This window comes from Apus apus, chromosome 3 (assembly GCF_020740795.1).
Source record: "Apus apus isolate bApuApu2 chromosome 3, bApuApu2.pri.cur, whole genome shotgun sequence".
In the NCBI taxonomy this organism is placed as follows: domain Eukaryota; kingdom Metazoa; phylum Chordata; class Aves; order Apodiformes; family Apodidae; genus Apus; species Apus apus.
Genome location: NC_067284.1, coordinates 83,227,632 through 83,242,357, shown reverse-complemented (window position 1 = coordinate 83,242,357; position 14,726 = coordinate 83,227,632). Strand labels below are relative to the sequence as shown.

At 37.6% G+C, this 14,726-nt stretch overlaps 1 protein-coding gene across 7 annotated transcripts in view; it reads right to left on the bottom strand.

Moving 5' to 3' along the window:
* The window catches only part of RGS7 (regulator of G protein signaling 7), a 264,913-nt gene that overhangs the window by 56,167 nt on the left and 194,020 nt on the right, over nucleotides 1–14,726 (bottom strand). For all 7 annotated transcript variants that reach the window (XM_051615774.1, XM_051615776.1, XM_051615777.1 and 4 more), the window contains 3 exons: nucleotides 4,103–4,167; nucleotides 2,162–2,238; nucleotides 1,957–2,038 (listed from right to left, as the gene is read on the bottom strand). In XM_051615774.1, the coding sequence (XP_051471734.1) occupies nucleotides 1,957–2,038; nucleotides 2,162–2,238; nucleotides 4,103–4,167 (224 nt within the window). The remainder of the gene's footprint in view (nucleotides 1–1,956; nucleotides 2,039–2,161; nucleotides 2,239–4,102; nucleotides 4,168–14,726) is intronic.

The window sequence follows — 14,726 nt, the reverse complement described above, 5'->3', positions numbered from 1 at the left end:
TGCAGCTACACTCTACTGGTTTCACTGTTATAGAGCTGTTCTTTCTTCATGTCTCCCATTCCTGTAGTGCACTGCTGCACTGTCCTGTTGGACTGATGGCTTGTTTCCCTCTTCTATCCCTTTTATCACCTTAAAATATCTCTTTTTTTAAAATCAAATGCAGATGCAATATTCATAGATTGTATTTTATATGTAAAGTTTCTGTTACCAGCACTGTAGCCAGATATGTAAGAAAGAAAGCAACTAGGGTCTATGACACCTGCAAAAAAGCCCTGGAAAATATTTAGTCACCTAAACATGAAAATCAAATAATGAAATATTGAGTCCTTAAAATTCATTTTCAGCAAAAAAAAATAAATTAAGTTGGGGTGAATTCTGAACAATATTGCTGCTGCCCCCAGCCTCTTAACATTTATCATAAGATGAAAAACTAAATAAAAATAATAATTAGCCCCAGATTCTCACCCAATTATTAGCTGATTTTCCAAAATTTGCTCCAGAGTTAGAGCAACATTTCTGTGAATTTTTGATGGGCTTTTGGGGACTTTGAAAAGCCATTAGAAGCCATAAGCCTCAGCATCAACCTCCTCTTTTCAGTCTGTCCCTCTTTTATTTTTAATTCTTTTTAATAGAAGCTTCTCATAAAGTTTTCAAAATTAGTATTTCATTAACTAGTGAGAGGAGCTGAGCAGCCAGAGTATCAACCTCTCTGTTCTTCTGTTTATATCTCCTAGAGCCAGAAGCCTACGTTGCTGACCGTAAGCCAGTCCTTTGCCTCTGATATTTCCTAGGTATGTCTGCAGCCAGATTAAAAACATCTGCGGGACCAGGCAGATTTAGCTGCTGGTCAGCCAAAGCTCTTAATCAGACTCAGTTCCTCCTGTCCTAGGCCCTTTTATTCCCTCCTTATTGTCTGCCTGTATCTTAACTTGAAACTTCAACAATTTTTCTTCCCTTCCAAACCTGGAAATAGCATCTCATTCCCAGATTTGAAACCCTTAGATCCATTTCTGCAGCGAATATAAAAGCTGTCTGCCCCTTCAAAGTCCTCCGGTCCTTCAGAACTTTCTGTTTCCATTCCATTTATAGCTCCCATCAACATCAGATGGCAGATTGTTTTCTGTCCTCCTTCCTTATTTTATGTCAGTAACTAGATAATAATGTTGCAGTCTTGTATCTAATACCTGCGGTTTGAATCTTTCATTCAAATTATTTTCTCTACCTGACATTCTAAATCCTACCTAAAAAATCCATTTCTTCTACTTCTCTCTCAATTCCACAGTCTGACCCTGTCCAAGGTCATTGTTTTTATTTGAAACTTTCTCACTGTATTCACCTCTTCTACAGATATCATCAATTTAACTTCACTTCCCCAAAACAATTAGTTTCATGTAAGCATCTTTTCCCACTGTCACAATGGAAGATAGAGTCCACATTTGGTTTCACTGGTAATCATCCCAATAACAAAAAAAAATGAAAGCTTCATTCTAGGTAAGGGAAAGAAATATAATTACGTATTAAGTGTGATTATTGAGTTCTCCCAGTTGAATTAGACATCTTGTAACATTTGATGTTCTTTCTCAGAGTTTTAACTTCCAAAGGTAGCTGATATGTAAGACTCCTTTTAAAAATTTTGTTTCAGATGGACTTTGACAAGCAACTCAGACAAATCTTGTTTAGACAGTATATGACTCCCACAGCTCAAAGCCAACAATATCGAATCTTTATGTACATTAAAAATAGATTCAAAATATGACCAGAGTGAAGCTGAAAGGCTTAGCACATTTTTGCAGTCTGCAATAGCAGAATGATAAAAACTATAGATTCTGCAAAAAAGAGAGGCAGGTGCCAAACCCCCAGCTCTTTTACTTGTTCCCAGGCTACACCAATGCTCCACAAACGCTGACATTTATCAGTGGCCCTGCTCACAGGCAGAGTAACCCCAGCAGCACTCACCACCGGCCGGTGCACATCCCAGAAAGCTCTCTCCTGGCTGTCAAGAATCTTCCTCTCTATCTTGTCTCTCTTCTTGTCCACTCTGTCAATGTTGCAGGATATTTAAAATAAACTTGTTAATGACAGTAATCCAATCACTCTTCCCTCCCTTCCTCCCTCCAAAAAGCATGAAAAATCAAAATTCCTCATCTTCAAAGAAACTTACTTTGCCTGTGCTTCAGCTTGCATAAAAATAAACTCCCATTTCCGAGCAAATGCTCGCTGTAGCCTGGCCAAACTCTCCTGAAAATACATCAAAATGTTAGTGGGTTAGGTTGCAAGTTATTTACTGTTTAATAGCATTTAGCTTATCTTTCCCTACACCCTTTTCCCCCTCCCAAGATGTAATACAAGTCATTATATTTGTGACAGTGTAAGTGTACCTTACTTACCTGATAGAAAGCCTTTGCATTAACTACTAGATCTATCTACTTTGGAATTCTCCAACTATTTTAGTTTTGAAATTCTAACGACAAAACCGGATGCAACCTTTGGTAGAATGTGGGATTTCTGAAGCATTTTTATATACTAGATGCTGGCTAAGTAATTTTGTGATAATAGAAAGCAACATTCTTGTTTTGAAAGTACCCAATACTGAAAAATAGCAGCAGTACTTTCCATGCTGAATGATCCACATGATGATTCCCATCAGTCATCTATACAAATGTTTTCAGTCAAACAATGTTGGCTGTCTATAATTTATTTGGAATACAATAATAAGTTATCAATATTTTGGCAGTATAGGAATCTTCTGAGACTTCCACAGCTATTCTGATTTTTAAAAAATGCAGACTATAGTTCTTCACTTCTGTACAGGAAATAGATCTCCTACAGCCTACTAATGATAACAGGAAGAATATTTCTAAAATCATAGCAAAATTCTCTCCTCAAATGATGCTGAAACAGCTTCACTGTCTGTAACAGAGCTTTTCCAGTATCTGTCCACCTTTAAAGACAACAGTATGCAGACTGTCAACATGAAGACGGCTGAGGCTCTTCTCTTCATATCCCTCTCCAAAAAGACCCCTGATACCTTTGTGCATTGCTTTTACAGAGACTATGTGAAAAATTGTCTGTAAACTTCCTAAGAAAAAGTGTTGCTTTAACTGCATTTCTATGCAGTGCAAGTATATCTGTATGACACACTTACTGAAAATAAGGACTGCAGAGAGTGAAGAGTAGACTTTCTAGAGACCTTGTCAATACCAATAAAGGCTCTTGTGGATTGTATACCGGAGATTAATTTTCTAAGGCAAGTGAGTATAAAATCATGCATACCCCACAGTGCAGTACACTGAAAAGCACGCTTATGCCAGAAGAAGCAATAAAGTGTGTCAGCATGGTGCTGCGGCTGGAGTATTTGGCATATTGAGAGGCCTGGCTGACTACTGTGCTATCATGTCACAATAGCACAGCTGGACAGCTTTCAGTGCAGAGACAAGGCTGTTCATGAATTTTATGCTGACATTTTCATGAAAAATTCAGGAACTTTTGGGGGGATGTGAATGGAATTCCATACATGTTTTTCCTTAGTAAGGGTCATCCTAATCAGCTAATCAAACTCCCTCTTTTCTCAGCTCTTCCTGGCCCCAACTATCTTACCTTGCTTGGGGCACAGTACAAATCTCAGGTAATGGGAATACCTCTCCAAAAAGGGAGACCCTTTTTGTCTCTCATCTGACAGGACAATGGCTAAAATGCCAGAATTAATTTTAAGAATGAGATTTATATTTCTCCAGGTACCAAATGCTTTTGAAAATGTTGCTGATGATCCTTTATTCAAACCTTAGACAATGGAGACTACAATTGCGCTTTCAAATACTCTGTGACATATCTGGGATTTGTGAACAGTTATTTCTGATCCTGGCATCATGATTTGAGGAGAGTAAGATTAGAAATGGACCAAAATCTCAACCTTTGCCCAGCAAGCCTTCACTACAGTCTCTCAAACAGCATTTATGAATACTGAGCACTGACAGACCCAAATGCTGACAATAGTGGATAACTAAAAAATTTTCACTCATAATGTTTATAGTTCTCACATTTAACATTGTTTTATACACTCACTAGGCCCAGCAGAGAAATTTACTTTTTCCCAAGTACTTACAGCTTCATAGTCTGCTAGCTCTAGCCTTGCTTTGTTTTGCATTGTCCGCTTGCAGAGGTAAACAGCTGGAACAGAGTAAAATAACACAGAATTTGCTACAATCTCACAAACACAGCAGACCAGAAGTCCAGAGGCTTCATTAGCTAGCTTTTTTTGGTTTGATTTCTCCCTCTACTCTTAGCTTTAAATAGGGGATCAACACTGCCAGTATTGTAACTAAAATGATGGGTCAGATACAGAGATTCATTAAATAACTATAAAATCTGCTTTATGCAACAGACATCATATACAAAATACATGAGATACACTTGGGGTTAGGTTGTTAAATGGCCAGGAAACTAGTACATTAAAGAAAAAATGGCATAAACATTTTTTAAACTGTGTATATAACTCAGAATGCATAAGTTATGAGGAGTGGCTGCTGTATTAGTCAAACAGGTTTTTAAGAAGTGTATACATGGTTTTATTGATATTTACTTTATATTTAGAAATCACAAAATTTCAACCTAAGAATATTTTAGCTAAAAAATTAATTCCAGATAAAATTCAAGTCTCATACTGTAGTCTGCTATAAACACTATTTAGAACAGAAAATAATGTAAGACCAAAAAAATGAAAGAAGTGTATCATGCATTAGATATTATGAGAAAAAATATTATTTCATTAATTTTCTAAATCTGAAATCCTTCAGTAGAGCTCTTCTGTTTCCACCTCATTCAGACAGAGAAGAACCTTAATGAATAAAATGGAATATCGACAGCGAAATACTCAAAGGACACATGGATTAAAATTAAATCTAAGGCTACATAAACAGTACAGTGGTTTGAATCCTGTTGCTCAATCCCTCATTCTTTATGCACTCTATGCACCCTTAAATGAAGTACATTTCCAGTTGACTGTTTAGCAATGAATACTTCACATCAGCTCTGAATATTGTGCAGATTTCCCCAGCACAATTCCTTATTCTGCAATATTTACCCATTTAATTACATCAGAGCACCTTCTCATGTGTGTGATTGAGGAATCGTTTGATGAATGTAGGTAGGAAGTTCTTACGATCAGCAAGAAGAGCCCACATTTACTGGTCATGGCTACAGAAGCAAAGGGGAATAACTTCACATGAGAACCTAACTCTTGCAATCTCTAGGAAAAAGGAAGTGCTCATCTTACATTTAGCTTTGCTTTGATTTTTGAGGTTGTGAGATCAATTATATGTTTTACAACACCATGGAAACATTTATTTCTGACAAGTCACCTGCAGATGCATGCAAACCCACCCCAGTGAATGCTATTTCAGTGGAACTGATGGCAAGCACTTTTAATACCTTCAGATGCAGCTACAGTTGTTACTTGATGTAAAATGAAGTTACATTGTAATGCAGTTTTTATCTATTTTTCCTCATTTTGTGTATTATCTGGTCCATTTTCTTTCATACTTTTTCAATTTCCATTCCCATAAGAAGCTATAACCTCTTTATTCCCCACACTCCCATAACCCCTCTGGTTCCAAAGCAATTTCTGTGTCTACAAAATCTACCAATACAGACATAAATCCCCATCACACATCAAGTAAAGCACCAGGAACACCTTCCTGGTCCTGCTGGTCACACTATTCCTGATGCAGGCCAGGATGTTGTTGGCCTTCTTGGCCACCTGGGCACACTGCTGGCTCATGTTCAGCTGGCTGTCAACCAGCACCCCCAGGTGCCTCAGGTGGGCAGCTCTCCAGCCACTCCTCCCCAAGCCTGTAGTGCTGCTGGGGGTTGACATGGCCAAAGTGTAGGACCCGACATTTGGCCTTACTGAAACTCATACAATTGGCCTTGGCCCATCAACCAAGCCTGTCCAGATCCCTCTGCAAGAGCCTCCCTACCCTCAAGCAGACTGACACACCCCCCCAACTTAGTGCAAACTTACTGAGGGTGCCCTCTATCCCCTCATCCAAATTATCAATGAAGATGTTAAACAGGAGCAGCCCCAGCATTGAGCCCTGGGGAACATATAATGTGACTGGTGGCCAACAGGATTTAACTCCATTTAACACAACTCTTTGGACTCAGCCATCTAACCAATTTTTTTTTATCCAGCAAGGCAGGATAAAAGGCAGAATATGCACAAGAAAAATTTAGTTATCTGGGAAATACAACATATCCACTAGTGTACAAGGAAATAGTCCTGAAGGACATTCCTAGTCTGACTCAATTTACTGCCATTGCTATATGTTAACAATTACATCCTTATTATAGAAGTACATATTTAAGAATCTACTTAAGAGCTACTTGTAGTCACATGAGAAGCTGGCAGCATCTCAGGAATTTGAGTTCACCAATTCACACTCTTGTTATCGTAATCTGGCTTGCTGCAACAAAATATGCCAGCACATTGGAAAGTAAGAAGAATGTGAAAATCGCTCTTATTTTCAGCCAGAACATTTGAGGACACAGATAAATGAGGTTTTATTCTTCTGACTTTTAGAGCAGTGAGATCTGAAATACAGATGCTCCCATCTTTCACCGGTAGCACTCCTTTTGTGCACCAAAGCAGGTGTTGCTGACCAGTAGCCTGAACTTGAGCATCTGGGAAGGATGTCGGTCAGTCACCCGTTGCTGTCTCAAAGGAGTCATGAGCCTCAGGCACTTCAGAGAATGATAGCATCAGCTTTTCTAATTTGATTGTTCGTATGCTTTTATAGCTTCATATAGAAGTGCAATCTACAGAAAGGTTCTGCAAATGAAAGCTACTCTGCTTCTCCATTTATTTATTTGTTTATCTACACACACACCCCTCCCACTCCCAAGCTGCCTGGTCAGGGCTCTCAGTACACCAAGGAGCTGTAATTGTCCTGAGCAGTCCATCCAGGGTCTCCACCAAGACGTCCCCTGCCCCGGAGCTGTGTGGAAGTCGAGCTACTTCCCCCAGGCTTCTGCTTGAGCTACACTGCAGATACAACTCTAACCAGCCCACTAACTTACCAACGCTGCCTTGGCTTCCTGGCTTGAGCTGGAACCTTTCTGATCACTTGAGACTTTGTCAGTGAGGACACTGCTCCTGCCTGCACTGTTGTCACCCTCAGCTCTTACTTATCTTTCCTTGTGGAGCTGCCCACTCTTGCTGCTACCTGACAAGGCTGCTGAAAAATGCTTTATATATGGATGAATTATTTGCAAGGAACAGGGTCTGATTAATAACCTAAATTTGCTAAATATGGACTGCCACATACACTCTTATTTTTAGAGCCAGTGCATTCTGATGTATTTTGCAATCAACATAATTGCCTCCACTAAAGTGAATTATATATTAGCTGTTCTAGCTTGTGCTTTAGAAGTGACTGATTATCATGAGAAAATAGATTTGCCAATAATTTTAAAGGCAATATTAATATGCAACATTTCATAATGAAAGATGGCCAGTGATGTTTACAAATGGGCATTTGAACCACAAATCAGTACTAAAACACACTTTGGTAGCTGTGCAATAAATACAGACTACGTGGTCTTAAAAATTCTGTTCAGGCATTCAAAAAATGTGGGCAATGTGAGAGCTTAAAGTGAGACTGCAAAGTGTTCTAGCAAGAGTTGCATGAAGAGGGTATCTGGGTTTTCCATCTTGCAAGTTTTTAAAATGTTACACCCAAAATAACCTATTTTCATAGTTACCTTTGTTTCCTATTCTTGCGTGTTCACTTGTACTTCAAAGCTCCTAAGAAACCTCTACAGATATTTTTCTTTAAATAAGATCATAGTGATAATGACAGGTTTCATTCTAGAATCAGGAACCTGGACTGAATATACCATGTATTACACAAACTTACTGAAAAAAAACCCCAAACAAACCCAAACCAGGGCTTTCACTCAAAGGTTAAGAATTGAAGCTTGTTGCTAAACAGGGTATGAATCTTCCCTCCCACTACAGCAGAGAAAAAGCCTCTGCTAAATTCTGTGGAAGAACAACCAGGCCTCTAAAGACCACAGATAATGCCAACTCCATCTCCACTACCATGTACACAAACTTGAACTCCTTACCTAATTGTCCCACTGCTGTTACAGCTTGATTCAGCCCCAGATCGTGGGTATAACTTTCAGTGAACAGTCATTATCTCCACTGAGGCCAGATTAAATTTATACTCTCAGTGAATCCAAATTCTAGTTTCAGAGTCAGTGTATATAGGCCTAGTAAGTATTTAAAGAGCAAGGAAAATAGAAAACACTGCAAGGTATTTGTCTGCCCTTTAGGCAGAGTTCTCCCTCCATATGTGAGTGCCAAAAAGAGGTATAAAAGAGATGTCACCCAAGCTACATAAACTATGGGATCAGATAAAGAATATCCTACTGTCAAATCTAATTTAAAATTGCATCCTTTGCATTATTCCATGCTTCTTGATGTTACCATGATCCTTTCAATTCTAATTCACTAATTTAACACCCTGATTTGTCACCAAGAAAAACCCCAGACAAACAAACAAAAAATCCCAACAAATTGGTTTTCTACCTTCTCTTAAGGTTCTCAGATTTAAAGGAGACTTAAATGCAATTGCTGAAAAGGCTACAAGGTGAGGTCCAACAAATCCAAACGCAGTGATTTTGCACAGAAACCGCTTAGGGCATGAGCAATCCAAGGAAAGGCTAAGGACGTCAGGAGATGGAGGGTATTTTCTTCGAAACTGCGAAAGTAGGCAATAGGGATGGCATCAGAAGGTGGCCATTAGTTGTCAAACAGGGCAGTTATCCAGTGCCCACCTGGCAAAGGGGTATCAGTGGCAAGACAGTGCTTGACTACAGAAAAAAGCATTTGCTACTTCTGAAAGCTCTAATTTCCATATTGATAATGCAACAGACAAACCTCTTTGTTTTACTCAACTCAGTAATTCAAAAGCAATTCTGAAAATCATGAATTATGTTTATAAATCTCAGAACTCATAATCATAGGACATTTTATGTCTATTTATAAGGGACCTAGGTGTAGATTACAAAAGCTTTTCAGGTAATGCTTTTAAAATAATGCTGCAGAATATATGTACTTGGATCAGTTGCCTTTTCATATGTGTGCATACAAAGACATTGGTCAAGCACATTTTCCATGTTCCACATAGTACTGAAATAAATTACAGATTCATGAAAGAAAAATTCAGGTAAGTACAAAACTCTAAAGTGTTAAGCTGACTGGAAAGCATTTTCAGAAAATGCTTCCTGCTTACAAATCCCTCACTGCAGTGGTTTGTCAATGTCAGAATTAGCAAGGGTCAGAACAGAACTCAGGACATGCTTGTTGAAGTGAAACTTTCTTTTCATCATTTATATGACAGAGACAGCTCCTGATGAGTGAATTACGTAGCTCTGTGGAGAAATATAATAGGATAAGAATTCAGAGTGGAAAAACATCCTGTAGGTCACCCTTCCACCTTTCTGCTAATGCAAGTCTCTTTCCTAAAACTCATTTGATTTAGTTTTGCCCAGAATAAATTTTATGCATAGCAAGCACTGGCCCCAGCCACATTTTCTGGAAAGACTTTTCTCCTTGATAAGACTGTACTCCTCACTTAACTGCTGCTGTCAAGATCTTAGTCAATACATTGTGTATAAGTATTTTCTCAAAGCAAAGTCACTCACTTAAGAAGCCACAACTCAGTCTTAGCAACAACTCAGTACATTACTTGAATCTAGCGGAAAGAGTCCGTTGCTTACAACATCTAGAAATCCAGCAAATGTTGAGACACTCTGAGACAGGCCCTTAAAGGTGGGATTTCTATTAAGGACCTAAGAGGATTGCTTGTAGGAGTCATTGCTGACATACTCTGGCTGACACTAGCTGTTAAAAAATTAGAATTTGGCATGAAGATTCAAGATTACAGAACTGTAGAGCTCTCTGGAATCTATTTACACTACACTGGTAAATTTCTCCTCATGATAAAATTTTAACAAAAAAATTTGTATTGATATCTGACAGATCTTATTGAAGAAAATGCTGCTTCAGTACCAGTTTTGCCCCAAGCTCCTAACTCATATTTATAGATTGATTTTCAGAGATGCTGGGGACATGCAGTTTTCCAGCAGAGTTAAGTAAGCAACAAGGCTTAACATTTCTCAAACATAAATCACTTACTAGTAAGCTGCTGCCAAGGGAATCCTGCCTAAGCATTTGGGCAAAGAAAGTATATAAGCATCCTGTGTACAGTTCTCCTCTAGCCATTTATTCCATGGAAATGGATGCAGCAAGACTAATGAGAGAGAAAATTCCTGACCTAACCAAATTTTTACAGGGGGATTTGAAGCTAGGCACGTGAAATAAGTAGGCAACAAGCTCTTGAGAGAAAACCATATGAAAATTTTCAATATGTGAAAAACAAGATACATTATTGCAATTACTTTTTGTGTATGATGTACTCTAGCATGACTGGAAGTTTGGCAGGGAGGCACATGAGCTGGGTGCAATGGTGCACACCCAGAAAGGAGCAGCAGAGGCTGAACACAGAGGGGTCTCTGTGAGTTGACTCTTAAGCTGTAAGAAGGTATCATTAGGAAGGAAGCTTTGTATGAACAGACTTGGTAGCTGATTATCAAGAACATTTTAAAAAGACAGATTTTTGCTTTCATAAAAATGCTGAAGAATAACAGCTATGAGACAAAAACTTTTACATAGCAGAAGTAGATGGTCCCATTTTACTGTAACTCAGATGGGGTAACAGAGTCATGAATGTTTATAGAACTGTCACAGAAGTTTATAGGTAGTGCTTACCTAGACAGGGAGCTCAGGCTTTTAAAGAGAGCAATTAATTAAGGCTTTATTGTTCCTGTAAGTGCTCTAATTTACAGCACATGACTTTACCTGGAAGGCTACTGAAAATATGTATATTTTCAAAACTTGTCCTTCTTCACAGCAGCAGAATTTAAGAATCTGCTTTAAATATACAGAAAATCTCATTTATCATCATTTACAGATAATATAGTCACGTGCTCTTAGACTAATATTGCACTATCAGTTATTTACTATGTTCTCCTCTGTGACCCTCCTCCATTTTTAACTCATGGGAGAAATGCACACACAGGAGATTACAAGGCCGAAACAGCATCATCTTGCAACTACACAGATGCAGTTGACAGTTGTCTTCTAGCATTAGTCCAAACCTGCCTAGCACTATTCATGACTGTAGCACTTTCAAAACTTTACTCTGTCTGTCCTTTGAACATACTTCTTTTTTTAATATGCAGCTAACTGTAAGAAAAGATCTGTATGTCACAGGCACTTTTGAGTCTATCCATCAACAAAAGTGCACTAGAGAAAATGAGTAAAAGTTACAAATTCTTCTTCATATCTTCTACATCTGAAATTTTTATAAATCTCTTACATTGTCAAAACTATGTTAATTTGTTTGCTTAGGCTTGAGGTTTTTAAACACAAAAATAGTTGCTATTTTGTTGTAAATGGAAATTTTCCCTAACCTTTCATATTTCTTATTTTTCTAATTCAAACCAGAGAACAGTAAGGAACTGAATTCCTCAAATTTGCAAGGGCTGTGAGTCACTAAACCTCCAAGGAAAACTGACAGATCCCATGAGGACTGAGGCCAAATGCATATGGAATAAAAGCTTTATATGTGACATTACATTTCCCCTTTCTGAGTTGCAGCAGACCTAACAAGTCTCCAGATTTAATTAATTTTAATGATAGGAACTGTTTTTATCTGCCAGAAAAAAAAATAAAATAATAATTGTCAGTTAGAAAGTTTCATCAGTAAGAAAAGAGATTATTACAGGTAGGTCACATGCTCAGCCATCAGCTGCTTTTGTTTCTAGAGTCAATTTTCTGAACTGAAATCCAATTCTACCTGTCACAAAAACAAGTCATAAGTCAGGAACAGGACTTAACTCACAGGAAACTGGTTTGAACTACACCAGCCTTAAAAAACCAAAAGGCTAGTGAACAGAACAACATGTCCCACATGGGTGGTCTCCAAGAAATAAGGCATTAAAACAGGTATCTTCAGGTATCTTCAACAGATGGAACCTGCTTTTTCTTCTTTGAGGCTTCACTCTTACAGCATCACTTATAGCATAATTACCAAGAAAAAAGAGGGAATTTTTCAGCACTTTGTGAAAATTAACGGCTCTCAGTAACTTCAGAATGATCAGGTGATCAATGTTTTGATCATTACAACTAGAAGCAAAAGGTACACAATTCCACTTTGACATAAAATAAATTAATCAAAGCCCTCTTTTAGCCACCCACACCTAGCGCTGCACTAGAGCTTTATTATGAGAACCGGTCGGCAGTTTCTTGACATATTTGAAGCTTCTGGTTTTGTGCCTTTTTTCTTCACATTCTCTTCAGATACATCTAATTAATGAAAATATTTTATATTACAAGTTCATATGAAACAAGAAATGGCATTTTAGAAAAGATACTCATATATTATACAGAGACATAAAGATTATTTCTTTCTGAGATAGCTCTGGTAATAACATACGCAGTATCTCAATCTCATTTAATTTCTAGTTTAATATTAATTATTTTCCTGCCAGTATGCTACACTCTGGACAGTAACCCAGTTATGGGTCACTAATGGTAAATAGTTGGGACTAAGTCTGAAATTAAAATAAAATTGTAGTGTGTTTTCAAAGACTTGTAAAATTAGGTCAAAGTCAAAGAAAGTGGTTTGCTTTTTTAATAGCTTTGGTAAAGGAAGATTACAGAGGAAGCCTACTTTTTGCTGGCCTTGAGAAACTCCTAATACCTGCCATAATCATTAGTTTTAGGAGGTGCAGTTTCAAGCTTGTTCAGGACAAGTCCATGAAAATGGACAGCACCATAATACATGAAAAGTGCAAAATGCATTTGCATATCTGTAATAACATAAGTTCTATTTATTATGTTTTATAGGAAGTAACAGAATTACTGTGAGAATCTGCAGAACCTCTTTGGAAGTATTTGAGGTGGAATTTATCACTTAATTTCCTCAAATTGCTTCAATCTTACTTTACATTTATTTTTCATTCTTGAATATTATGTTTGCTTTTTCTGTATTCCTCTGACAGCAACTGTTTACAACTTACGTGATCCGTTTTGCAAGCAGCTGTATTCAGTTCTCTCCTTATCTGCCCTCTCTTTATATTCACTGGGAAGATGCTAACCTAATAAGAACACTATTGAAAAGCTGTCTTGATTTTTTTTTTTTTTTTCCCTGCAAATGCTCTAAGATTAGCCAATTCTGGCAACACATGGCCTCCTTAGGTAGATCTAGTGCAATGGTCTGACCCTGTTGTAGTGCAATGGTCTGACCCTGTTGCATGGGGGAGCTGCAGGCGAGTTTCTTTCCATGTTTGTACCTTTGGCTCATGACTGGGAAGGAGCAATGAGTTGGCAGGGTTGGGGCTTTCCCTTTCTCCACCCCACTGCAACAGAACAGCTTTAATTAACAAACTGGAACATATGTTAGAGGACTTATATTTAAATCCCAAAAAGCTCTCAATTTAGTACTTTTACTGTCCAACAAAGGCACGTCCACACATGATGAAAAACTGATCTTAAGTTTAATTCCATATTTCTGGCATGTAAAAACTAGACAGACTATATAAGATTTCTATTTAGTGACTAAGGTATGAAATACATTGCCCAATCCAGTGATCAGCTGTGACTAGAAAGTTAATGTCCCCTAATTTAAAGGATATAATAGAAACTTTCTCAGCCTGATCTCAAGTTCACTTGTTAAGCATATCTTTATTTATTAAAATCCCCTTGGTATTGTAATATACATTACAGCTGAACAACTCAATGTCTCTTAAAACCATAATAAATTACTTTCTGATCTTTAACAACTTAGGAGACTATACTGAAGTATACCTCTGAGAAAAGCAAATAATGCTTTCAAGGAAGGGAAAAACATTGTAATAAGTGGTAAATCAAGCATTTCTCCTTCACCAACTGATTCCCTCATATGAAGTGCCGAATCACTCAGGTGTGGTATGAATTACTACTCCTTTGTAGCTTTCACTATGTGGTGGATGTCTCAGTATTTTAAAGAAAAATGAACATTGTTCTCCTTATACAGGATGGGAAAAATGTCCCCATTTTCAAACTCTACTTTGAAGGTGCTCAGCTCTGCTGAGAAGATCAGCTCGAAATTGTTTTATTCAGCAAGGTATTTGAAATTAACCCGTGTCTGCTGTGGAAAGGAAGGAAGGGTTTATTGGAACCATTCATTCCTGAAGTCTTCAGCTCCCAAGGGCTAATTGATTCCATATCACAAGTGAACATGCATCTTAATTTCAGAAAAGCTTTCAAAGTTTGAGTGAAAAGCTAAGCTATCATGTACGTTTAGTTACCTAAACAAGTGACCTGATCTTCAGATGAGCTGCATACTTTCAGTCTGGATTAGAATGAACAGGGGACTGCTCATAGATAACCCATTTTCTTTAAAAATTAGGTAACTATTTTGTATACAGAGGCACCTAATTCTGGTTATAATTTTTAATGATTTTTAAAAATACTTTACTACCTATTATGTTAATATTTTCCTGTCTAAGCACACGTCAGTAATTACAATGTGTAATTTATAAATAAAAACCCAAGGTGTGAGCAAATAAAACAAGGTATTTTCTAATATAGTTCATATTAGAATCATTAGCTTCCA